Below are 24,376 nucleotides of genomic sequence, written 5' to 3'. Positions count from 1 at the left end.
CTAACTTGACGTAAACGGGTGGCATGTCGCCTTGAAGCTTGTTTGCTAAATCTAATAGCAAATCAAACCCATGTGGTTTGTTTCCTGTAATCGGATTTTTGCACCAAAAAAATAAATGAATTACTTGTTTTCCTGCCTGACTTCACTTAAGTGTTGCTGTTTGTCTGCCAGGTGCATCACACCCTCTGGACTGTAACACACCCTTTGGACATGTCCACCACAAATCTTTTTATTTGCTAGACTCATCTCTGCAGCCGTCCTTTGTGGCCAGCATGAGCCTGATCCTTTTCTCACACAGCTGTTAGCGCTCATCGTTCCCATTAACCTTGGTACATTTAATCCCCCCCAGTTCTCCGCCTCAGTGCAGTCCGGCCTCGGCCTCTGTGGTTCTCTCTCCATCTGAACTACAATAATCCTGTAGTGCCTCACCCCCCTGTAAGCATATGCACTTGTCATGCCATTGCTGTGATTAGTTAATGCGTTGTCTTTTTTAAATTGTATGATTGATGATTACTGAACAAAATAATCCTAATATAAAAAACAATGTAGGTTTAATTAATGTCTTTACTGACATGAGATGGTATTAACTACTGCAGGACTGTTTATTATATCAATGACTTTAAGCTTTAAGAACAAATTCATGAGCTTCCTCCTCCTACACTCAGCACCAGAAGTGTTACTCTGCACATTACACCTCTCCCTTCAAACACCAGTCAACCCTGAGTCCTCAGCTTCCTGCACTTCATTCATATCTCATTCATATCGTACCCTCTGATAGTAGTCTGTTAGTAGTCATGTTTCACTTTGATTAAGCTACGTCTGCTCCACCCAGAACACCCTCAGTGAACTACGTAGTTCCAGTCTGTTTACATCTACTGCAGTCTGGTCCAGTACATCATGATGCTATAAATGTCAGTGTTTGTGTTTTAAACAGCAAAACTGAAGTTTCTCATTCACGCATTCCCTTTAACCAGGCACCATGACCTCCACTGCTTTCTATTTATGCCTGTGACTGATATGCCCCCCACCACCACCACCACCCGAAGCAGCATTCAGTGGAACCTCTGTGGTTACCTCTTGCAGCTCTTGCACTCCTCACCACACAGGCTACTTCACACTTACCCAGACGTTACATTTTCTAAGCGTTAACCATTTACTGCTCACACACACACACACAACCGCTCAGTAAATCCCCGTGGCCGAGAACAGATCAGATCATTTCATTTCTCCAACCTCTCCCTCAGCAACCTGAACTGATTCACTGTCATACTGACGTCCTGCACGTCAGTCTGAGTGTTGTGTGCATTCACATATCCCTCTGCAATTAAAGCAGGTGTCATTTTGTCCCATATGAGCTGGATTTGTTCTCTTCATCAAAACCTTCTTCTGTACTTTTGGAGACTGGTTTGAGTACAAAGGACAAAGCCTTGCAAATGTAGTAATCACCCAAAAACAATATATACTTTTGTAAAATGTGGTGGAGGTGTCATATTTCATCCAGGCAGATACAACGGACAGATTAACAATATATAGTTACACCAAAAGTGATATATATTAAAGTATATACAAAACAATAACAACATATTTCGGTAGTACATACAGAACAAGTGTCCATGGCTTTCAGTTTTAAATCTGAATGAAACATCTTAGTCTTATTCTGTGCACAATATAAAAACACACATGAACAACATAAAAACAGCATACTGCTTTGGCTGATATAAATAAGTGTTTTTATAAAGAGGAGCATGTGGGTGGAGTATTGCTTTCACGTTGGACTCGTTCAATGTTTCAAACCCTGAGAAGATCAGAAATGAATTGGCTGAGAAACCCGATAGGGGACATCCAGAAGCACTTCCCCACGCTTTACTGCCCAAACCATGAAGCCACGAGACTGACAGACGACACTAGTCTCCCCTTTTTTCATTTGTCTGTGTTTAGTGCTGGATAAGAAATCAGTCTGTGATGCCTAAATGATTAATATTTTAAAAAGGACGTCATGTTGTGTTTTAAGTACCGCTGAAGATTTTCTGAAAATACATGAGATGATTGTGACGGTTCCAAAAATTTCACTCATTTTGCTCAACCCTGCTCGAAGATCTGACCACCGAAAAAACTAACAAAAAAAACAAAACAGAGATAACGGAACACATCAATAAAATCAATATTTCGTTTGCATGACAGTGTCCTTCCTATGTTTGCCCTGGCGCTGGGTCGTCATGTGACTCTGGGGTTTAAGTCACCCAGCTGTCCATTCTCATTCGTTTGACCGTCGGGCTCTCCCTGCCCTCTGACCGACTCATGGGGAGCGAGTGGAAGTCCGGCCGCAGCTGCTCCTCGCGGTCGCTGCCGCCCTCGTGGGAGCTGCAGGAGGAGCTGATGCTGTCTGCAGGAGACCTCCCCATCTCGGCTCTGGTGGACGAGTGAGGATGAGGAGGGGCGTGAGCCTGGCTCATGTATCCTGGCTGGCTGAGGTGGTCGCGGGGCGGGGAGATCGGCTCGGCTTTGATATTGATGTTGTGGTTGGTGCTGATGGAGAGACTGGTGCTCCCTGACCTGCAGACAGAGGGACGGAGGAGGAGGATGTTTTAGGGCTGGGACTGTGGAGTGAAGGCGACACCTAGTGGTGAAACTAACAGGTCTGTAGGTCTTCTCTGCTTGGCTAACACTTTCATTTAATGGTACTTTATACTTATTTTCCATACAATAACATGTACTTTTTAGGGCCACTTGAAACAACGGGATTAAAATTAAGATTTTACATATAAAAATATTGTAGCCTTTTAAAATATGATGCACTTTAACAAATTTAACAACCCAACAGTGCATGAATTAGTAAAAATCTATTATCGATTACTATAAATTAGAAATTACTATACACCATAATTACTATACACACATTAGCAAAAATACTGATAATTCTATTATTTACTTATAGTAACTGATTCTGAAAACACTTTTGTGAGTGCTTGTCTTCTCCTGAATATGTGACCAGCTAACTTATACGTTTGTGTAAATAAATATGTCAACTGCTACTGAAATGGTAAACCCTGTCATTAAAAGAGAAAGGTTGACTGTCAGGTACTTACCCCAGAGAGCCCAGCTGGTGTTGCTGCCATGCTGCCATGGAGCCCAAAGAGGGGCCTGCAGGGGAGCTGAAGCCCGACATCTCCGCACTGTTCAGGGAGTATTCTGTGCATGACAGCACATAAAAAGCATTATATTATTTCAAAACACTGATATGGACAGTGTGATCCGGACAAACAGAACTGTCTTCCATATGTAGATTCATGCTAGAAATGTCTGAACAATCTGAACTCACAGTCCTGTGGTGTTCTTCAGGTAATAAAGCAGATATTATGTTGCAGCCTCTCAATAAGGTCGCCAATTCATTACAAATGACACAGTGGTCATCAGGGTCTTTATAGCTGTATTGTGCCACATATATCTGGGTACAATAGGGTGTAATAGGGTACAAACAGTAATAATCATCATCAGGTACCATTGTTGTAGGCAGAGCTGATGCTGGAGTAGCCCTGACTCTGGTGAGGCAGACTGGGTGTGGTGATGGAGACCACTGGGGTGGACAGAGGCTGGCTGGACTGACTGCTGTTCAGCCTCTGGTTAGTCTGAAAACAAATGAAAACACATACAGAGTCACTATATTTATACATTACATATTTACATTTCTTTCCTTAGACTGCAGTTCCCATGCAGCCAAACGTGTGATGTGATGCCACATTTCAACCACATGATGTCAGTCTTTCTACAGCGAGTGACAGCAGATTCCCTGAAAAACTCCCACTCTGTATTCTAGGCATTATGTAAAACTTACTATCTGGTGTGTCCACTTTTTTTTTTTTTTTTTTATCAGCCTGCCACATCTTGTTATGCTTTACATACTAATTTCACTCCCGCTTTCAGGACGTGTGCCTGAACTTGGGGTTCAGGGTCAAGCAGAAACTCGCCAACCTCACCAAAGTCTTTAGTTAATCTCTAAATCTTAATCTGCACAAATTTCAGAACACAGAGGGCCTAGTTTGTAACAAACTTCTTGGTATGAAAACACTTCTTATCCTCCAAATTATTTGGTTCACTTTTGCTCGATGAGGAGTTTTGCATTTCAGCTGCTAGTCGTCTCATTGAGGAATCGTAATCAGGCCCATTGCTGCATCTCCGGTGCTCATTTACTTGATTGAGTGTTTTAACAATTAATTAAAAAACAAAAACACTAAACACCAGCGTGCAGCTCGTTCTTAATCAGCCACAGCCTCAAATTAAGCTGAGAACCACGTTGGTTTGGCACACTTTATCTGTCTGGTGAAGCTGCTGGTGATCTCAACTGCCGGCTCTTAAACTTGACACATTTCTAGCAGTAATTAGAAGTTTTGTGTTGCTCCTCTCTGGGTGTTGGCATTCCAGCCTGATAATGTCAGTAATGGCGTCGCCCTGAATGAGGTCATAAACTGCTGAACACACACTCACACACACACACACACACACACATACAAATGGTGGGCTGACCGTCCGATACACGCCCAGAGCTTGCCTGTCACCAGAATTTCAAAATGATCGAAGCTGCCACCTTCTTCTGCTGGATTAAACGTTGTAGTAATAATTAGCATGCCGTGGTTTATGGTTCTGTTTCAGCTGCATGCTAGTGTCAAGCCACAAAAAGTGGTGTTTAATACTCTCAGATCACTGAAACAGGCCACGCTATCTGCTAATTGATGACAATAAATGATTTATGATTCAGTGATTAAGTATATAATAAATATATAATCATGTTTTGACTCATTTCTAGAGAGCCACTGTTCATTGCATATTTATAATTCCCCCACTGGAAATTTAGTAAGTATTTTATACTACTGGCTCCCAGAATGAGCCTTTATAAAAGGCATTAAAGGCATAAATTCATACAGTTCTTTTCATTTCTATATTTTAATTTTAATTTAAAAAAAAGTCTTTCCTCATATTAAAAAAAACTGTGAACTTATGTTTACATTTTACTTTTTTTTTTTTTTTTATACTACTCAAAATACATCCACCACATCTCCCAAAAGGCTGGACTTTTACATTAAAGTTCACCACAGGAGAAATAAGAAACACAGCCAGCAGTAATGGAGTAATGGAGCCGCCTGGTCACCATAAAAAAGAAAAAAACAAGTCTCAGTTTCCATTGTTTGCTAATCGTTACATCATGTTTGAGCACAGTGTGGGAGGGAAGGGCAACAGTAAGGGAGCTAAGAGCAAATCAATAAGTTCAATACAGCAGCACAGCTGCTGAATGTACAATCTGAGGGAAGAAAGACTCAAGATGCTCTGAAGACTTCTTGTGCACTCTGCAGCACAGCGAGTCGCTTCACACAACCAGGAACTTTGCACTTTTGTTGCAACGATTTGAGATGTAAGCTGAAAATAACAGCGTACCATTCGTGCATTTGATTTCTAGTGGCGCTCTTTTTCTAAATCTGACTTCGGGAATCCGCATTCCCTCCCTTGATGAGCTGGCAGCCTGCTTGTGATATCATCAGTCTTTTTGTGTCTGCAGCCTGTTACCTTCCAAGACAAATGTTACTGTAAGTGACAGGATTTTCACTTAAATGCATCATTTTCCTTCATGAGTTTCTTTAGTACAGAGACAAATCCACTCTGGCTGAACGATGGTGGGGGCGTGTGTGTGAACAGGCAGTGGTGTCACCTTGTGTGTAAAGCTAGAAGAATATAAAAAAGAACACTCATTCTTGTGGTCTTTCTGCAAATGCTACAGCAGGGTACAGCTTCATAATACAACAGAAAATACACAAGATGGCCTTGTGATTATCTCAACCAATGTTGTTCTGATCACAATCAACCAAGACTATTTAAACGCCCCAGTCAGGCTTATGAAATAGAAGATCTCTTCTGTGCTGATGTTTAGGAGATGTCACAACAACAGGCTGCTATGATTACAGTTCAGTGCATTAAGCCAAATCAGTCATTATGTTGACTTCTATGATTAAAAATATTATTTCATGTAAAGCTATGAACTTTTAGTAGGGACAGATCTTGTCTTATAACCCTTAAGCACTGTCTTCTGATGCACATATTGTAAGTTAGTGGTGGAAGAATCTGTTTGTGAGGTCTTGAGGATGCACATACTACGTCAGCGTGGGAAACGCTGAATGTAAACAGAACTTCACAATGAAAACAGAAGAACTGGATGCAGCACAGCACAGCTGGACGGGGCCGGGGGCTTCTGAAGAGGAGGACTGGTTATGGCACTGACCACTCGTGCCTTACAGTCACTTCTTTTTAAAATGAGGGAAGCAATTCTTTGCCAATATGGATTGCAGAATTTTTCCAGAACAGAGAGATCCTCTCTTCTTTAAAAGAACAATGATTTCACTTGCAAACTCTCCAACCATCTGGTCCAGATGGTGTCAAACCAATAGTTCTGAAAAGTTGCCGACTAACTCTGTGGAAGTCTGCGTCGTCTATCTACTCTGCTCCGTCCTGCGTCAAACATCCCCTCAGGCTAACAAAACATCACCTACAGTTCTGGGTACAGAGTCAGGCACTGAAAGCCTTTAGGCCTGTGGTTTTACAGCATCGCTGCACTCGAACACTTTACATATTCTGAGGTGGTCGCTGTGCACCAGTGAGGTTGTTGTCATGCTCTCACTCACTAGTGTTTGCATCATTCCTTTGGACTGTGGGATGACCACTCGGAGGTCCGTTTTGCGGCTGGTGGGGACCAGGCTGCTCCCAGGAGGTAGGAGAGGAGGGGATTTGGGTGGTATGATCTTCCCCAAGCTGCTTCCACCGGGTGAGCCCACAAAACCGTTGACTGTACACAGAAATGCAGAAATAAAGGTTGACAGAATGATGGAGAATATGAGCTTTACTACATGGAGCACGAGCCCTGTCTGTGCAATCTGTTCAAATAAACATGCCGGGGATATTTCCAAAGCCTCTTACGGTCTTTTCTTTTTCAGCAGAAAGCACAATGCACCTGAATTTAGAAATATTTGAAGATTTTGGAATGCGCGTTAAAACAGGGGGGGAGGTTACAGTCTCGCGTGTTGGATCCATTAAACCAACCCGTCCACCACGAGGCTCCAGATGGATAAAGTAGAAAGCAGGGCTATTTATTATACAAGAGATAATAATGAATAATTGATCTTTTCTTGCTCTTGACGTTACATAATGGCAGTGTTCATATGAGACATGCTGTTCTGGAAGGGAGAGCACGAAGATGACAGGGAGGATAACCTGCCAGGAGGACGGGCTTGAACACCCGACAGTAAAGACAAATAAAGCTGACATTAACTCAGTCCAGACTCCTGGACTAACAGCTTTTATTCAACCGTTCTTTTGACGCGACTGCGACTTTGACTCCGCATTGAAATATCCATCATCATCCAACAGCGACTCTAACTTCTCTGAAAAACAGTCACAGAACATCCTGTACTATAGGAGCTCGCTCCAGTGTTTAGTTGAAACATAATGAACTTGGTCAGTGGTTTCCAACGAGTGGTTGATTAACGGGACAGGGATCAGAAAAACACATTATATAGATTGTGTGCCTCTTTCTAGTTAATTCTAGATCTAATTTTTCAATAATCTTTCACCACCAGCCTGGCGGAGAGGTTTGAGATGCTGAACAACAAACATCAGGAAGTGATTTGTTGTTTTTTGTCTCTTCCATTTAATCCAACTTTATCCAGTTAGCTGATAATAAAGAAATAATAAATTACTGTGAACACGACATGGATGTTCACATTCCTGGTCATTTTTGGCCTATTTTAACACTTTCTTTCTTTTCTGCGGTTGGAGCTGACGCACAGGTTTATAAATGTCATGACCCTCCTGCTAGATGATGATCAGGAAACTACTACAATGACACAGTACAATGATAATATGAGAGAGAGAGAAAGGGAGGGAAAGAGAGAGAGAGAGAGAGAGAGAGAGAGAGAGAGAGAGAGAGAGAGAGAGAGAGGTTATAGCAGGTAAAGCCCCCATCAGGGAGGATGCTGGGTACACAGTGTGTGTAGTTCAGAGCCATTGAGCAGTGAGCACTGAGCATTGAGGAGAGGAGAGGAGAGGAGAGGAGAGGAGAGGAGAGGAGAGGAGAGGAGAGGAGAGAGGAGAAGAGGAGAGGAGAGGAGAGAGGAGGAGAGGAGAAAGCCATAGATGAAAACAGATTCACGTAGGAAATATTGAAAAATATCAGTTGACTGTGTTTCACTTGGTGAATTTAAATTTCTCTGAATAATTCTCAGTTGGTCCATAATAAGATGAGTCACATACTCGTGACTCCTGAGAGATACATACCGACCGGTCCAGAGCCATTCTGCAAGGCCAGATCAGAAGTGCCCTGCAGGCCACCTGGGGATAAGACACACACACACACACACACACACACACACACACACACACACACACACACACACAGACAGACACACACACCACACACACACAGACACACACACAGATTCTTATTTGACTTATCTTCCCAACTGTTTGTGTCCAACATAACTGGCTTTGCTGGTTGTCAGACTTTGGCTGCCAGACTTTGCTTCCGTCATTAATGGTCTGTTATGTCTTTGTGCACGATCTAAATATAGCCAAATACACCAAATGTGTCAAGTAACTCGCAGCATGGAAAAATAGAAAGGGAGAGTGCCTGTTAAAAACTACATGTGCATATGTGTATGTTTTTATTTCCTTTCCCTGTTTGCTGACTGTGTTTCCGTTAGATAACGTTTCGTCCCATCCATACAAAATATAAAACTCTAAATTTACATGGACATGTGTTTCCTATGATTGAGTGCCATCAGCTCATTGTGCACACAATGAGTTTAGTTACCAGAGAGCAAGGCAAAGATCTAATTATCCGCCTTCCCCTGGATTATTAAGCACACCTGCGTTTCCAGTGCTGGGAGGTCTTTGTGGAGAGTTTATGTTCCTGTGGAGGTGTGTGTGAGGCGAGGACAGGATCCCACTGTCAGCCAGAGCTGCTGTGGCTGCAGCTAGAGCTTGGGAGGTTGCTCCTCCTCCTCCTCCTCCTCCTCCTGTTCCTCCGGGGCTGTACGACATGCTGCCTGGTGCTACATGCATGAAATTCTGCTGTGGGAGGCCCGGGGACTAGAAAGGAAGAGACAGATACATGTCAACATGAGTTTGATCACTGCTAGAATACAACACTCGTAATCAGCCGCAACCTGTTTTCTGTCCTTTATTTTGCCTTCTTGTGGTTTATGTTCCCGTCTTTGTTTGACCATCAAATGACCGGCTGACAGAAATGTGAAATTTTGCCCCACATTTTGTCACAGAAACAAAAAGAAAGGGAAAAGGAATCTAAATTAAAACCAATATGATTTCAGAGCCAGAGGGGAAGATGCCAAAAAAAAGAACACTGATGGAAAGTTTATTCAAGTTCCTGTTGAGAAAATATGGGTGGGAAAAGCCAATGAGTTACAGCCTCCTAAAAGACTTCAGACATTATCAAGTGAGGCTTTGATCTGAGGTGAGACATACTGGATGTGTAAATATACCAATGTGAAGAATCATGGATGTGACGGAAAACAACAATAAACTACAAAGCAGCTCACAATTTTATGACTCTTCATCATGTTGTCGAACTCTTCGTTAATCTTCTTGTATTTCTCCTCAGTACTGGGGGTGAGCATGTAGGAGGCCTCAGCATCGGGGCTGTCGCAGCCTCTGTGCTCCTTCTTGTTCAGGGCCTGTGGGTGAAATAAACACAGGGGGGTGGGGGGGGCATTACGTTTAGTGAGACTGATTAAAAAGAAAAACATCAGGAAGAAGCAGGAATTGCAACATCAGCAGTTTTTTGGCACAGCTGACACTGGTCTGTAGTTTACAGTCATAATAAAGCCACATTGACCCAGAGAGCAGCAGGCTGACGCTTCTTAAATCACAACTAACCAGCTTGTTAAAAATGATTTCCATTTATTTTCATTTGCTATTTTAGTCCTTGATTATAGATCACAGTGTCTCAAATACAGCACAACAGTTCAGTGTTTTTCTCACAAAGAAAATCTGATTAAAAACAGACGGATCACTTTAAACTTAAACATACAAATAAGCCATCATTACTATACAATAACACATGTCCATGTCACAAGCTGACGTATTGCAGACACAGGATGTGTTTGGCCCTGGTTGCTCCCTGTCTAAGATGTGGTTAAAGAGCAGGAAGGACAGCCGACCACTGACAAGCCTACAAACCAGATCTGATTCTCAAGAAGTTCACAGTTTCCAGATAGAGTCCTTCCCCCACACTGAGGCCATATTTACCACCCTGCAAGCCTGTGAAGGAAATCCTGTGAAGGGTTCTTTACTGTGACTCTCAGTCACATTTTTCAACATGTACTGGTTTCAACATGTTTGGTCCAAACTGAAATATCTCAACAACTTTTGATGGATTGAAGTTGGTTACAGGCACTCATTGTCCACAGAGGACATAAAACCTGATGACTTTGGTGATCAATAACCAGTCATGTAGCACCAACAGCAGGTCACATATTGGCCTTTTGGGTTGATATTTAGTGTTTCAAGCAAAGTGTCTCCACAACTGATAGACGGATTGCCATGAAACTTTAATGACATAAAAATATAAATCTGAAAACTGTAAACTGTTTGTGATACAAACTAGTGAAAAAAAAATCCATCTATAAGATGTAAGGCTTCTTGCTCGGAGGAATTAAATCTCCTCTTAAGCTGTAATGGGGAGATTTGATGTACAGGAGACAATTAGTCTGAATAAGGTCAAATGATGAAAGACACTGAATCATTTTTCTGGTTATTCTCTGATCAATATTCTGTGAATCACGATAATAACGACAGCCTCCACTTACAAATTGGTGTCTACTTTCAGAAATGTATTCATGTTTTGAATGTATAGAAACTCAGCAGCTGTTTTCATGCTTTAGCCAAATATCACCTGCCTGTACAGGGCGCACATTCTTCCACTCTTCTGACAGTTTGTTTGTCTTCATGAGCTCTGAAGCAGCGTGACAAAAGCTGGTCTGAGTAGTACAGACACCAACAGTAGTCTTCCTCTGGACAGATTTTGCTCCACATCGCACACTTACTCATCTATATCCACACCAGCCTATTAAACACAATGGACTGGAGTAAGCAGATATTTTTATAGCGAGCTGAGACGACTGTGGGTTTGGTTGGAGTTTACAGCGGTGCAGGGTGGACAGACAGGGAAATAAAAGGCAAAAGGTGGATGTTAATGCATCCCCGAGCACCGCAGAGATGCAGCCGTCAAATGAGATTCATTAGCACAAACTCTGCCTGATCCTGTAGAGGATCACATTACGGTCAGCTTAGACAAATATCCACAGCACTGCAGAAAGGCAGTCCTGGTAAAGAAAATGACGAACCTGATCTTACCATCAGCTCCAGTTAAAAGTACATTTGGGAACTGAAACTTCTCTCTGTTGAAGATACCACATGTATGTGGACACGCAAACCACAGTGGTTTTGATGAAAGTTGAAATTTCTATATCAATATATGAGGACTTTCACAATAAAATGAGCAAACCCACAATGTTGCTTATCCTCTTTACCTCCTATCAACAGCTTGTCACTTTCTATCACAACATTTATACATCCTTGCATCAATATCCTCCTAGTAAGAAGATCTCTATGATGATTCCTGGTGTAACACTGGGAACATAACATTTCTTTACATTGCATCACATCTCTTTAAGCATTCACCATTTGAGAGCTCAGACGTCTGCTCTAATAACACAAGGCACTTTACATGCTCACCAAAAACTGAGAAGCTCACAACGGGCTGTTTTTAAGCATGTGTCACAGATTTGGATGGTGTTTTATAACATGCTGTCGATTAATTATTTGGTAATTAAGTTTAGAGAAGTTAGAGAACTGAGCTTGTGTTGCAGACATGTGATCCTTTGTTAATACAGCTACACTGATAAGTCCATTAATACACACCGATACATCAACAACTATGAACAATGGCACATTTCAAATATCTTAATTCAAAATGTCTAACCCATCATGTTAGTCCCAGTGTAAATAAAAACTAAGCCAAGCAAGGGATTGGCATCGTTCAGGTGGTTTATTAAGATTAGGTTTAGATAATTTGTTTAGAACACGGACGGATGAATTGATGGATGTTAATTCACAGCACCTGGACTTTAGTGGAGGGGTCTCTGTAAAAAAAAAAAAAATAATATATCAAATCATACCGACATCATGTGAGCCTGGATGATGACATCACTTCTCTGGTATCCATCATCTCATCTCTGCTCCCCATTACATTACTCGTCATAGCGTGAAAAGGACGGACTGACGGACCAACTCCGACCAGCCGGCTGCCTGCCTGCATGTCTGTCCACCACATGTCCCCTGCATTCCCAGACTCTGGTAGTTATAAGGAGCTTTAAACGCACATTCACAAGTCTATTTTCACCACAGGCCTGAAACTACGCTTTAACAACTGGTGATCACTAAACAAGTCACACGCTCAGTTTCTGTCCAGCACGGTTGCTGTTTATTTCCACACTGCAGTAAACATCAGCACATTTCCAGAGCGTTTGTTCAATTCAGAAGAAGCTTTTCCTAAAGCCGCCCGTCATGTTGTCTGGTGACCCTCTCTGTGAAAATTATGCCATTTTGTATAATTATGGGATGGTGCATTATGACACATTATGTGAGTTATTGTGTAGCAGTGCCAGCAATTATTTGTTATCAGTCAAAATGACAGGTGGCAAAAGAGTTATTATCCATCAGTGATTTAATAATTCTGTGATAATATGGCCCTGAGACACAAGGTAAAGGAAAAAGGACGATGCAAAACACTCACTGCATTCTTTTCAGCCATCAAATGCTGACCGCAAGTCAGCAGAGAAACCAGAGTTTGGTGGTCTGAAATACTGATTAGTTTGTACTCTTGCAATGGTCCAGTAAGAGCAAAGGCTCTGCTGCTGCTGCTGCTGCTGCTGCTACATCAAAGCAGTCCAGTATCAGGTATCAGTTTTATCACAACAAGCCTAATGCAGGGAGGTGCTGTGGTGCACAAGCTGTACTGAGATATCACAAGAAAGGCCTGCTAACACTGAAACGTGCGCTGCAGTGAGATTCACATATTCAATCAGACTTTTAAGGGCATCAATTTATGTCGATATGAAAATAAACTCAGAGCACAGGGCCTTGAATCGACACGGCTGCTGATGTCCAACTGTCACATTTACAACAGGGAAAGATGCAGGACTGTTCAGGATCTGATAGCCATCACAATTAAGTGCAGCATAACTAAACCCTGCAAGTACATCAGAAATAGTACAGTAAGTACAAACCCAGAGCAGAACACAACAATCCACGTCATTATTAACGCTGTGAGGAGAAATGAGCAACATTACAACATCTCTTTCATTTGCTCAGCGTCAGGAGTTTGTTACTGTACAACCCTTCTCTGATTCAGGTGTAAACTCTGCTTGACCTTGCTGACAGCTGTTACCAATCATGTGATCAGTCCAGTTTCTTTAAATGTTTCACACCCTTTTCAGGAAGCTTTACGGTTTATCTTTAAATATGGGGGCAGCTCCAGCTCCTATTAAAGAAGAGGTTGTTTTCTTTAGAGAGTGGACAGCGGACAGGATGAGGGCACAGCGGGACGTGGAGTAAACCCAGCAGAGGAGGGGTCTAGCGGGATTTGGTCCAAGACCCACCGGGCTATATGTGGCCCCACAGATGCTGGTTTAAACCACTACATCATGTCTGGGCACTGACAACTATCTTAAAGTGTCTGTTAGAGGATCTGAGGGTGTGTGTCTCCTTATCATCTCAAATGTCAAAGACGGCTTTAGTGGATCTCCAGAGGCATGTGGATCATCGCCACCATGAGGCATGAGCTGCAACTTTAAGCATCTTAACCTGTGAGGGTGATGTCTTGTTGCTGTTGGGGCTGCATCAAAGATAAAATAAGGCCCCCTCTTTGCCTGGAGTGGGCCTTTTCCAGTTGGGTGACTGCCCTGTGGGCTAAGAATAGGGCAGGCACGGGAGTGTTTGAGATGTGATTCGACACATCTCTGGCAGATGAGCTCAGCTCGCACACTTTCAAAGGCCAGTCCGCACAGTTTCCAAAGATTGTGTTTTTTTTTTTTTCATGAAACATCCCATCATATTTGACTTGGAGTAAATCAAATCAACCACTCAGCAGTACGCCACAGTGTCAGATTTCAGTGTATTGTAGTTTTCACTCTCTGTTATGGCTCTCATTCATCTTGAGGCTCTGCAGCCTGAAATTACTGCACTGCATACCTTGGACGGCTGCTCTGTTGTTGTTGAAACTGAACTCTGCTGCACACAAACCTGTCTCATTATTATGACAAAAGTAATCTGTCAGTGAGATTAGTTGACCAGTTAGGACTTTGTAGTTGTTTCAGCTGGCAAACCATCATCATTGAAAAAAAACCTTCATTTTAGGTTGACATTACACTTTTATCTCCTCCATATGGGGATAAATCCGTAGAGTGAGATTCCAAAACACTGCTGTTGTCAAACTGAAATTAAAACTCTGCCTCAGTATGAAATCAGTCTATGCATCCATAGTAATTTCTGGTTCCCACTGACGCTGCTGGTGCAAGTAACAAGTTGCAACTCTGTGTGGGGCAGGCTCTAAAAATAGTTGACAATCTCGCTTCAATTTCAGTCGGCAACTGTTATGTGAGCACTCCTCCGGCACCGTGTGACTCTGTAATTACTCCATGTTGTGACTGTGGGAAGCGAAGCCACGTTAGCTTTCCTAGCTAGCTTTGATTTCCGCGTGGAATACAAACCTAACAGCACGACAAGCGCTCACAAATGTTGACTGTTGCAAGGGGACAGACAGCTTAAAGGAGCAGTTCCACATTCACTTTCTTGCTGAGAGTTGGATGTTGCCAACAGTTTTCAGCCTGCTGTGAAAGTGAAAGAGGGTAGATGTTGTTGTTGTGAGATGTCACATGCTCATCTGCATATCTGTGATGTTGTAATGTCGCCATTTACATTTTTTTATGTACAAGGTTTTAACTTAACTGACTCTAACTAGTTTCATCCAAGGCTATTATCACTTTTCAAGCAGATTTAAATCTACATCTTATTTAATAAACACACACATATATTCACAGCTCATTATTTTTCTATCTGGTGTGTCTGCTCACATCGGTGGCTCTCAGATGGAATAGTTCCTCCACTGTTTCCACAAATATGCCCAAATATTAATGCATCCTGCTTTGAAAATGTAAAAAAAAAGGCTTCAATTTCATGATATAAATGAGAAGAATTCAAATGTAAATTTGGCTTTAAAAGATAATGAAACCACCAAACTAAGTAAAGACACCCAGTGTGTGTTACTCGTGTGCAGCCTGTGATGAAAGAAACGTGCGAGCTGTTTGCGTGTTTGTGCCAGAGAGAGATAATCATCGGCAAACATTATGTCCCATCAAAAAACAACAATGAATCCAAAGAAACTTTCTGCTGACCCCGCACGGCATGGAAAGTCTGTTGCAGCCGGTGGGGTTTTTCTTTACTCATATTCAAATTTCATGCTTAAATGTTGCAAATGGACTCACCGATATGTAAAAGATCAACCCCTCACTTTCAGCCTTTGTTTTAACCAGCTTGTCCGTCTCAGCGACATTTGCGGGAAAAAACAAATAAGGGCTTAAAACAGGCAAATCAAGCCTAGCGAGCGGCCGACAGAGCTGATGCAGGTGTCTGATTGTGGTTTACAGAAGGAGAATAGACATGGTCATGTTACTTTGATTAATTTTGGGCAATAAAAAGCATCTTTTCAACCTCTACCACCACTTTCACTACATCTAAGAGGGTAAATTCAGCATTTAAAGAGGCTTCACTGATTCACATACATACATATCAATCCTACAACAGTCTAATTCCTCTTGAGAAACAAAGATGATGTTGGCAAGGTTAAGAGTGTGTGATTTTGGTAAGATAGAGGACACTGAGTGAAGGAAGAAAGCAGCTGGAAGACACACCTGGCATCTCTGAAATAAACTGGAACACTGAAGCTGCTCTCTGTGTCAGGAAGGGAAGGCATTTTGAAAACAAACTCAGTCAGTTTGGGAAGTTAAGCTTCCTTTACAGTTGACAGTTTGCATTTGGTACAGCACTGCTGTGTGTGTGTGTGTGTGTGTGTGTGTGTGTGTGTGTGTGTGTGTGTGTGTGTGTGTGTGTGGTGGGGGGCAGTAAATTCAGGCTCTCAGCAAGGCAAACACACATTAGAGGCTTACATAAACAGCCAGAACGTGAGTCACGATAAACATTCATTTTTAATGGCAGCAGCAATGAGTACGTGCTGTGAGACACAGGCCGGCGCTGCTCAGGGACCATGATGCAACAGCACCAGCGTCAGCACCCTGACGATGCTACAGGACGCCACTAAATGGGACTCTGGCGGGATCTTGTCCCTCAATCCAAATGTGTGCAGTTATTTAAGTGAACAACCAATCAGGTATTAAAGCTGCTACACATTCACTTTTTCTCACTTTAACAAATGCTAATTTCTACAAAATTAAGTATACAGTCTTGAAACAAACATACACACACACAAGAAATCCATATTTACAGTAAGTTTAATCCATTTTGGCCATTTTGGATTTTTTATAGGAAATAGGTGTGTTAACCTCAGTGTTCGAGTTCCCTACATTTTATATTCATATATCACTTTAGCGCCTTCAGCGGTTGAGGCGTGTTTAAGACGTTTGTCTGATTGATTTTTTCTGATACTAACCAAGTAGTTTGGGGGCATAAATCTAGTTTACTGATAATGCGTCCAAAAATACAACATGAGACTCTTACCGTGTTTGATCAATTCATCCAGCTGCTTCCTGGCTTTCTCACCGCGGTGCAAAGAAAACTATTCTGTTTTTTATATTCTGCTTTTACTGTTCTGGATGTTCTAATTCTAATTGCTGTAATTCTTTTATTGCTTTTATTTGATGTGAGGACGCATTTTCCCACAGGATTTCAACCAGTGTTATTTCATCAAGTCCTGATTGTATCTTGAGGTCATATTGCTATGTGCCATGCAACTGATGATGGGAAACAGCAACATTCCTCTTAGCTTCTCCTCCCTCTCCGATGTTACAGCTGGCCTGGGAAAGCATTTTGTTTTGTACTAAAAGTTCAGTATTCATGTGTTCCCCCTGATGACAAAAGTACAAGAAATGTCTGTCAAAATGTATATTTCATTGGCCAACAACCACAGCAACAGCTAGACGACACACGACAGGCTTCTCTGCCGTTATACTTTCTGGAGTTTCATCTTTCTAAAACACAAACTGCAGTTATGTCTTTGCTTAATCCTCTAAATGGACACTAATAGCATCACAGCCTTAAGAACAACTACTGAGGGATTTTCAACACTGTGGACTGAGAAGAATTCAAGTGTAAATCCTCCATAATATGTTTTACAGTGTCAAGATCTGTCTCACTTTCTCTCCTGAGTGCTGGTCCCCTCTCTTTCACTGTTTTTCTCCTCCTTTCTTTCTGTCTGTATGAATTCCTCCATGGTCCACTGTCTAGGGTCACATATCAGGTCCCATGGCATGTATCTTTCTGCCTTTTCACGTGTTAATACAAAATAGGCTGTTGGGCGTGATGCACATGTGTATTTAGGCATTTAGCTGGCACTCACAACACAGTTCACACTGTGCAGCAGTATTGTAGGTATCAAAACATCACCCACCACCAGTAGAATGAAATTCTACATTTCCTCTATAAACAGACTGTACATAAGCATGACTGTAGTGCCTACCATGTTTAGTCAGAGCTCTCAGCGCTGACAGTTTGAGATAGGATGGAGACCATTTGAACTAAATTACACTGCCACTCACCTCTACGATGTCGGAGTTGGTTCTGCTTTCGTGGGGTTCGTTGTACTCAGTGTATTTCAGTAGGACTTTGTCCATGTCTGTGCTGGCATACTGGAACAGCTTGTTGGAGCTGTTGAAGATGATGAGGGCGATTTCACAGTCACACAGGACACTCAACTCATAGGCCTTCTTCATCAGACCGAACTTCCTCTTCATGAAAGTCACCTAGAAAGACAGAGACCGGGGATCAATCTAGTTTTCTTTGCCTGGCCTGGCAAAGACAAGCTGGGAACCTCAGAGTGTCACAGAACTCAGAAGCACATTCAATCAATAATTTGTCAAAAAAAAAATGTTTCGTTGCATGTTTGGTTGCACCACATCCCCACATCACCTTGCCATAAACACCGTTGCCTCACAAACAATAATATTGACCAAATTGTTACAGACCGGATCTGCTCCAACATGTCAAAGGCTCCTCCTTGGCCCATGCTACACCGGGTAGTTTTTGTTTTTTTTCGAAATCCTGCTGACAAACAGCACAGAAAACATAACCAAAGTAATAATGCTAAATGTGCCGGGGAGATGAATGTCAACGGGGTTTATAGAAAATGATTATAAACAAGAGTGAGGAGTTTTTTCCTCAACTTTTACATCTTTAGAGACTAACAAAAAGGACTGATGTCATCTAAAATAAAAAGATAAATAGCAATCCGACAGCAGCAGGGCAGGTAACCCCATGTGCTTTCCACTGCAGTCTGAGGTTATGGTGTCAAGTGTGATGCACTAATACACACATCTGCACAGACTTTTATTCTAGCTATTGCTCTTGCTCAGAACAACTGATAATAAGCCAGCACTGACACAAAAGCAACTGACGATCAAAGTCAGCTGCTGACAGAACCACGAGATACGAGATTCAAAGTGTGTCTCTGTCATACGGGAGGGACAGACGGGAGGGGGTGTGTGGAAGGGGGTTCCCATGTGAGATCTGAAACTGGATTCCCAAAAGAAGGTGGCGATAACCTTTAATTTTCTGGTGTGTATGGGTGTGAAATGTGGGTGGGGAAAGCAACTGAGTAACATTTCCACTTTCAAGATGCTCAGCTCCTTGGGATTGTCAATACACCATCCTGGGAGGTATATGGCTAAAAAACATTATATTGTATTTTGATATCATTGGTGAAACCTCCATGTACCATGAGGCTAAAATGAAATGCTTGGACTGGACGGTTTACAGCTCACATTAAACCCACACACAGCCCACAGGTCACACATTGTTCATACTCTCATCCCTTTTCTGGTGTGCAGCTAACTCACTGCACTGAGTCATTTGTATTAATCTGGGTTTGTCTTTGTTCCATCATGGCTTCTGGGGTCCTGACTCATGTCATCACATATTTAGAAGCTGCATTGGACTCTCGCAGCTTCTCACGCCTCCAAGATTTCCAGCAATGATGTATGCGTATCAATAACCGCCAGCTTATTTCATCTGTTCTGTGGAAAACAACCACTCCTCTGCCACACTTTTCTACTCTTCTTGCCTTTACATGTTTCTTATTACTACCCATCGCTCCTCCTCACTGTCACTGGGAATTCACTGGGCACAGGAATATCCACTGAATCTGCTGTAACTTCTGAGTGTTGATTTTCTTGCACGAAATGACGTTTCCCTCGATGTGGGCCTCACTGGAAGTCAGTTTACTGACGCATGCAGACTGGAAACCATATCCTACATAAGCCCAAGAATGTCAGTTGTCGGGTTAAATGTGTTGAACCTGGTGACTTCCAGCTGCTCTCCACTTCCAGCCCACTTGGAGGCTTTTATCCTGGGAACTGCAAAGATTACTATTATATGCATGATAGCACTGTGCCATTTTACATTTTATAGCGCAGAAAACCAAACAGCGAAAGACATGTACTCTTAACAAGCGATTAAGTCTCCTATTTGGTCAGAAAAGTATACTTTCTCAAAGCATTTTAACATTTTCCCAATGGTCATATTTTGTTTCCAGCGCATTGCGATTTGTTTTCGAAAAATGTCCGAGGAGCAAAGTGTCCTCAGCCAAGATTTTGGAGCTCCTGCAACATCACGTGTTCTTGTTGGGGAGCAAAGACGGCCAACCAAGTTCATGTTCAACCGAGCTGAACATTTGCTCTCATGCCAGGAACATTTGGAACAGCAGCAGTCACTGAATAAATGTTGCATCTCATTACAGTAACCAGATTAGATGGTAGTAGTAAAATGGACGCCACAGGTCTCACTAGGACTCCAAGGGTGGTTAACGTTAAAAGTTTTTTTGTTCTTTTTACAGTTGCCTCCTAAATAATGTTGGAAATTATATTCATTATTTCTTGAGCATGCGAATAGATTTCTGTTCCTTTTTTAGACTATTTGACCGATAATCATGATCATGATTCTGTTACACTAATGTCCTTACTATATTCTGCATCCTGGTTTTCGAGAGCATGACGGTTTGAGGAAAGAGGAAAACCAGCTAAAAACACTTGACAGATAAAACGAGGATACAAGGCAACTTCCCAAAATAGAGTACAAGAACCTAAATATACAGCAGTGATGCACAGCCAACAGCTAAAGCAGTGTCTATCTAAAAATGCTCTGGCCAAGACAACCAAACATCAAATATAAACATCATCCCAGATATTTATTTTCCAGCCACATCCCTATTTCCAGAGCCTGCGCTTTCCTTCCAGACAGGCTGGTATTTGTTGTGCTGTTGGGGGTGATATATATAGAGGAGACAGACAGAGAGGGATTCCAGTGGGCAGTGGTGTGGCTGCTCTTGGAGGAGAGAAGGCCACTGTGTGTCCCTAACACTGACCCACCCTGCTAATGACAGGGTGCCGTCCGGACCCAGCTAACCCCAAATTACTGCCCTCCGCCAGCCACCAGCTGTGACCACCGCACTCTCAAAAGAAAAAAAAACACCTAAGAGGAATCCTTAGTTCTTCAGATCAAACATAGGCGATCCACAGAAGGTTCCTGGACGGATCATTCATAGACTAAATCCTGTGGGTATTTCAATATCTACATAACATTTGGTCTATCTATAGGGAATTCATTGGAGCTTCTTTTAAAACATCCACCCCAGCGCTCCTTGTTGCTCCTTTGCATCTCAGAGTGGGACCGTCAGGATTCAGGGGCCAAGAATCAACACATCAGATATCATGAAAAACTAAGTGGAGCAACCAAAAGATTCTAAAACAGCCTCTAGATGTTGTTTCCCACCGCAGAGATATACAGCGTGTTTTTGTGTGGATGCATGTAGCGTGGAACTGCAACGATTAGTTATCAACTATCAAATAAATCTCAAACTATTTTGGTGATCAAATAATCTGTCTGAGAATTTTGAGATTATTTTTGCAAGAAATGACTCAGATTCCAGCTTCTCTGGTTTCTTTACTCCTCTGTGACAGTAAACTGAAGATCTTTGGGTTGTGGACAAAACAAGACCTATTAGGACATCGTCTTGGAATTTGGGAAACAAAGACTTTTCACCATTTCTTTGGTTTCAAACAGCCAATCGACTAATCAAGAACACAATCGAGAGGAAAACAACAGTTAGTTGCAGCCCTAATGTCGTGATACAGAAGACTGAGGAAGTGTTCAGCAGTGTCAGGGATAAGGAGCTTATACAGTACAGAAGCTCATGTGCACAGAAGGTCTTTTAGCCTGAAGGGTTTTTGTGCAGAAAACAAACAAGGCATAATTCTTCTATAGGGGATGCAGTCCCTGCATGGGTCATAACACTCCTCAGATATGAGGGCATACAGCCAACGTGTGGAATGAGATGACAGAAAATGAAGACCCTGACCTGGCGGTTCCTCTCATCTACGATCCGGGTGATCTGGATCTTCTTCCTCCCCATTGCCGAAACAACTTCCTCTAACAGCTGAAGAAGAATATCAGTGGGCCGCAGGTAGTTTAGAGTTCAAGAGACAATCCTTAACACATAGTTCCACGGTCAGCGCTGTTACTCCTGCATCAGTTTGGCATGGCTGCTGAAAAAGAGCGAGAGAGACAGAGTCAACTTAATCCATTTAGCCACCAAGGTATCAACAGTGGAGCAAACGTTTATATTCACCTAATGCATTCAGATACTTGGTCGTTCACAAAAGCATCACAAGGTCATACTTTGGCAGAACATCTTTGCACTCTGAGATGGACTAAACCACAGATATTGTCCTTAATGAATGAAAGCACATCTTTTAGTTTAATACGGCTTTTTGCTGGAGACATTTTTTACTCACTAAAAGATTCTGTGCAAAGTTTACCATGCAACCGACTGTAACGCTGTTTGTTCACTGACCAACCAGCAGGACATGATCTCTCACCCACAAACACTCCCAGCTGAACTTGCTGGAATGCACAGCCAAGCCAAACGCTCTGCTACCAGGGAGGGAACCACCAGCTCTGCCATAGCAGAGCAGAGCTATTCCCTTTCAGTCCCTTTAGGTTTTCCCCTTTGAAATGTAATCTGTGACTACTGGATCTACATTAAACACATCAGGAAGAACTCAAGAACACACCATCTGAGAACAACCAAGAGAATTAAATCTAGTGCATCTAGTTCGACACACACCTTGTCCAGCTGGCTCCAGACTCTCCTCCACAGCAGCACTCCTTCATGTGCACCAGCATGAATATTCAGCCCTGTGGTCTTGAGCGAACGAGCCTCTGCTCTCCTGCTTTCTCCCTCCTGCAGGAGCGTCCACCTGCCTCGCTGTGTCCCTCCTCGCCTCAGCCTCGGCGTTCCTGAGCCCTGCCTTCCCCCAGAGCTCCTTAGCTCTTTCCTAATCTCATCTGATCTGGGAGGAGGCAGAGAGTGAGGCGAAGCCAGGCTTTATCCTAACCCTCTCTGGATTACTGCAGCATGTGGATCCCAGAGCTGAGCCACCCAAACCCCCACTACAGACCCAGTTCACAGACTTGGGAGATGGGACAAATACATTTGTCATGCACCAGTGGAAATTTATTGGTGATTATTTGCTGATTTAAATGACCTCTAAATTTAAAGATGACACAACTGAGTTCCAGTCACTTAAATACCCCACACAGCAGATACATGGAGAATAAATCAAATTAAACAGAAAACCCCTTGTTAATTTAAAATGCATTTAATACCTAGCTAATATTTTTACTATAGTCTTTTTACAGTATTGTGGTCTTCTCCCTTTGAGTGATTGTTTAAAAGCTTCCTATTGAAAATAAACCATCCACCCGTAAATTTAATGTTTTGCTTTTCTTTTATCTTTGAACATTTAAGACCTAATTTGTATTTAATGGCTATTGGTTTGTAAGAGACTGCACGCTATCGTCCAGCCCAGATCAGGGTGTACAGACAAAGACTCCTTGCATATTTGGGATTTAAAGGTCACAAGGATTTATCTGTTTTACAATCTGGATGATTTGATGGCAAGACAATAATGATTTGAAAAGGAAATAAAATCCCTTCCACCAATCTCCTGCTCTGCAATTTCCACGAGAACTAACATATCTTTCAGCATGTCTTCTTTGAGTGATGGTTCAGTTTAATTGCTGTGTTATTTGCTAAGTTTGAACCAGCTAAATCCTTGTGGCTGTGTGCAGTCACTTCACAGTGCTTTGGTCTAGTTGGGAAAGTCCTTGGAAAGCAGGGGGCACTTTCCAGCACGTCTGTGACACACATGATACATGAAAGAGCGAACCGGTGGCAACAATCACGCACGATGTCTCGTCTGCCAGGGATGAAAGGGTGAAACTGGCAGTAGCACAAATACTTCTGTTACTGCTGCACCACTGTTGAACATTATGGCTGCCACTGCTCACGTCGACACTTAATTAACTCACATTACGTTTATGTAGCTGATATCCACTGTCGACTCACAATAAACGCATTCAAGCACGTGGATACAACCCCAAAATTTCAAGACTCTTTCAAGTATATCAGCGTCATTAAACATGCTGACGAGCTAATGAGAGCAGGAGAAAGAATGACTCATTCATTATTTTACTAAGAATAGTTTCACATTATTGCAAAATTGTATTAAATATGTGTGCAGTTTTGACTAATCGCTGCTGAAATGAAATTGGTTTCTAAAATCAAATTGCAGTTTGAGAAAAGACATTTAATAATCACTCTTAAATTGAATTGCCAACTTGACAAATTGAATTTAATCACATTGCCGCTAACCAAGAAATTCACATCCCTAATCAACTGTCAACCTTGTATACACTAGTAATTTGTTTTAACAAATAAAGTTTGTAAGGAGACATAATGGGTGCTGTTTCTTTGAAGTGTAGGGAGATTCGTTTAGCACACGCTGTGGTGGCTGTGGTGGACGCTGCGAGTACAAAGTGCAGGACTTCGACAGCAGACACTGGGTGGGGCTGACTGTAGGGAACAAAGTCACTTTGGTAAAGGTTAGGGAAAGATTGTGGTTTCAGTTAAATGGTAATGAATATAACACATTTGGTTTCATGCCTCAAGTCACTGTGGACTGTAAATATTAGA

General features: G+C 42.2%; 1 protein-coding gene across 2 annotated transcripts in view; it reads right to left on the bottom strand.

Annotated features, from left to right (window-relative positions):
* Positions 1 to 1,491: 1,491 nt before the first annotated feature.
* The window catches only part of LOC139211591 (myocyte-specific enhancer factor 2A-like), a 38,954-nt gene continuing 16,069 nt past the window's right edge, over positions 1,492 to 24,376 (bottom strand). For both annotated transcript variants that reach the window (XM_070841892.1, XM_070841981.1), the window contains exons 3-11: positions 21,698 to 21,884; positions 17,886 to 18,089; positions 9,594 to 9,728; positions 8,904 to 9,126; positions 8,314 to 8,367; positions 6,666 to 6,826; positions 3,500 to 3,626; positions 3,087 to 3,189; positions 1,492 to 2,553 (exon numbers count right to left, since the gene is read on the bottom strand). In XM_070841892.1, the coding sequence (XP_070697993.1) occupies positions 2,232 to 2,553; positions 3,087 to 3,189; positions 3,500 to 3,626; positions 6,666 to 6,826; positions 8,314 to 8,367; positions 8,904 to 9,126; positions 9,594 to 9,728; positions 17,886 to 18,089; positions 21,698 to 21,751 (1,383 nt within the window). In that variant the 5' untranslated portion in view covers positions 21,752 to 21,884 and the 3' untranslated portion in view covers positions 1,492 to 2,231. The remainder of the gene's footprint in view (positions 2,554 to 3,086; positions 3,190 to 3,499; positions 3,627 to 6,665; positions 6,827 to 8,313; positions 8,368 to 8,903; positions 9,127 to 9,593; positions 9,729 to 17,885; positions 18,090 to 21,697; positions 21,885 to 24,376) is intronic.

Source organism: Pempheris klunzingeri, chromosome 1 (genome assembly GCF_042242105.1).
Source record: "Pempheris klunzingeri isolate RE-2024b chromosome 1, fPemKlu1.hap1, whole genome shotgun sequence".
Taxonomy (NCBI): Eukaryota; Metazoa; Chordata; class Actinopteri; order Acropomatiformes; family Pempheridae; genus Pempheris; species Pempheris klunzingeri.
The sequence above is the reverse complement of the archived record's forward strand: the minus strand, read 5'-3'. Positions and strand labels throughout refer to the sequence as shown.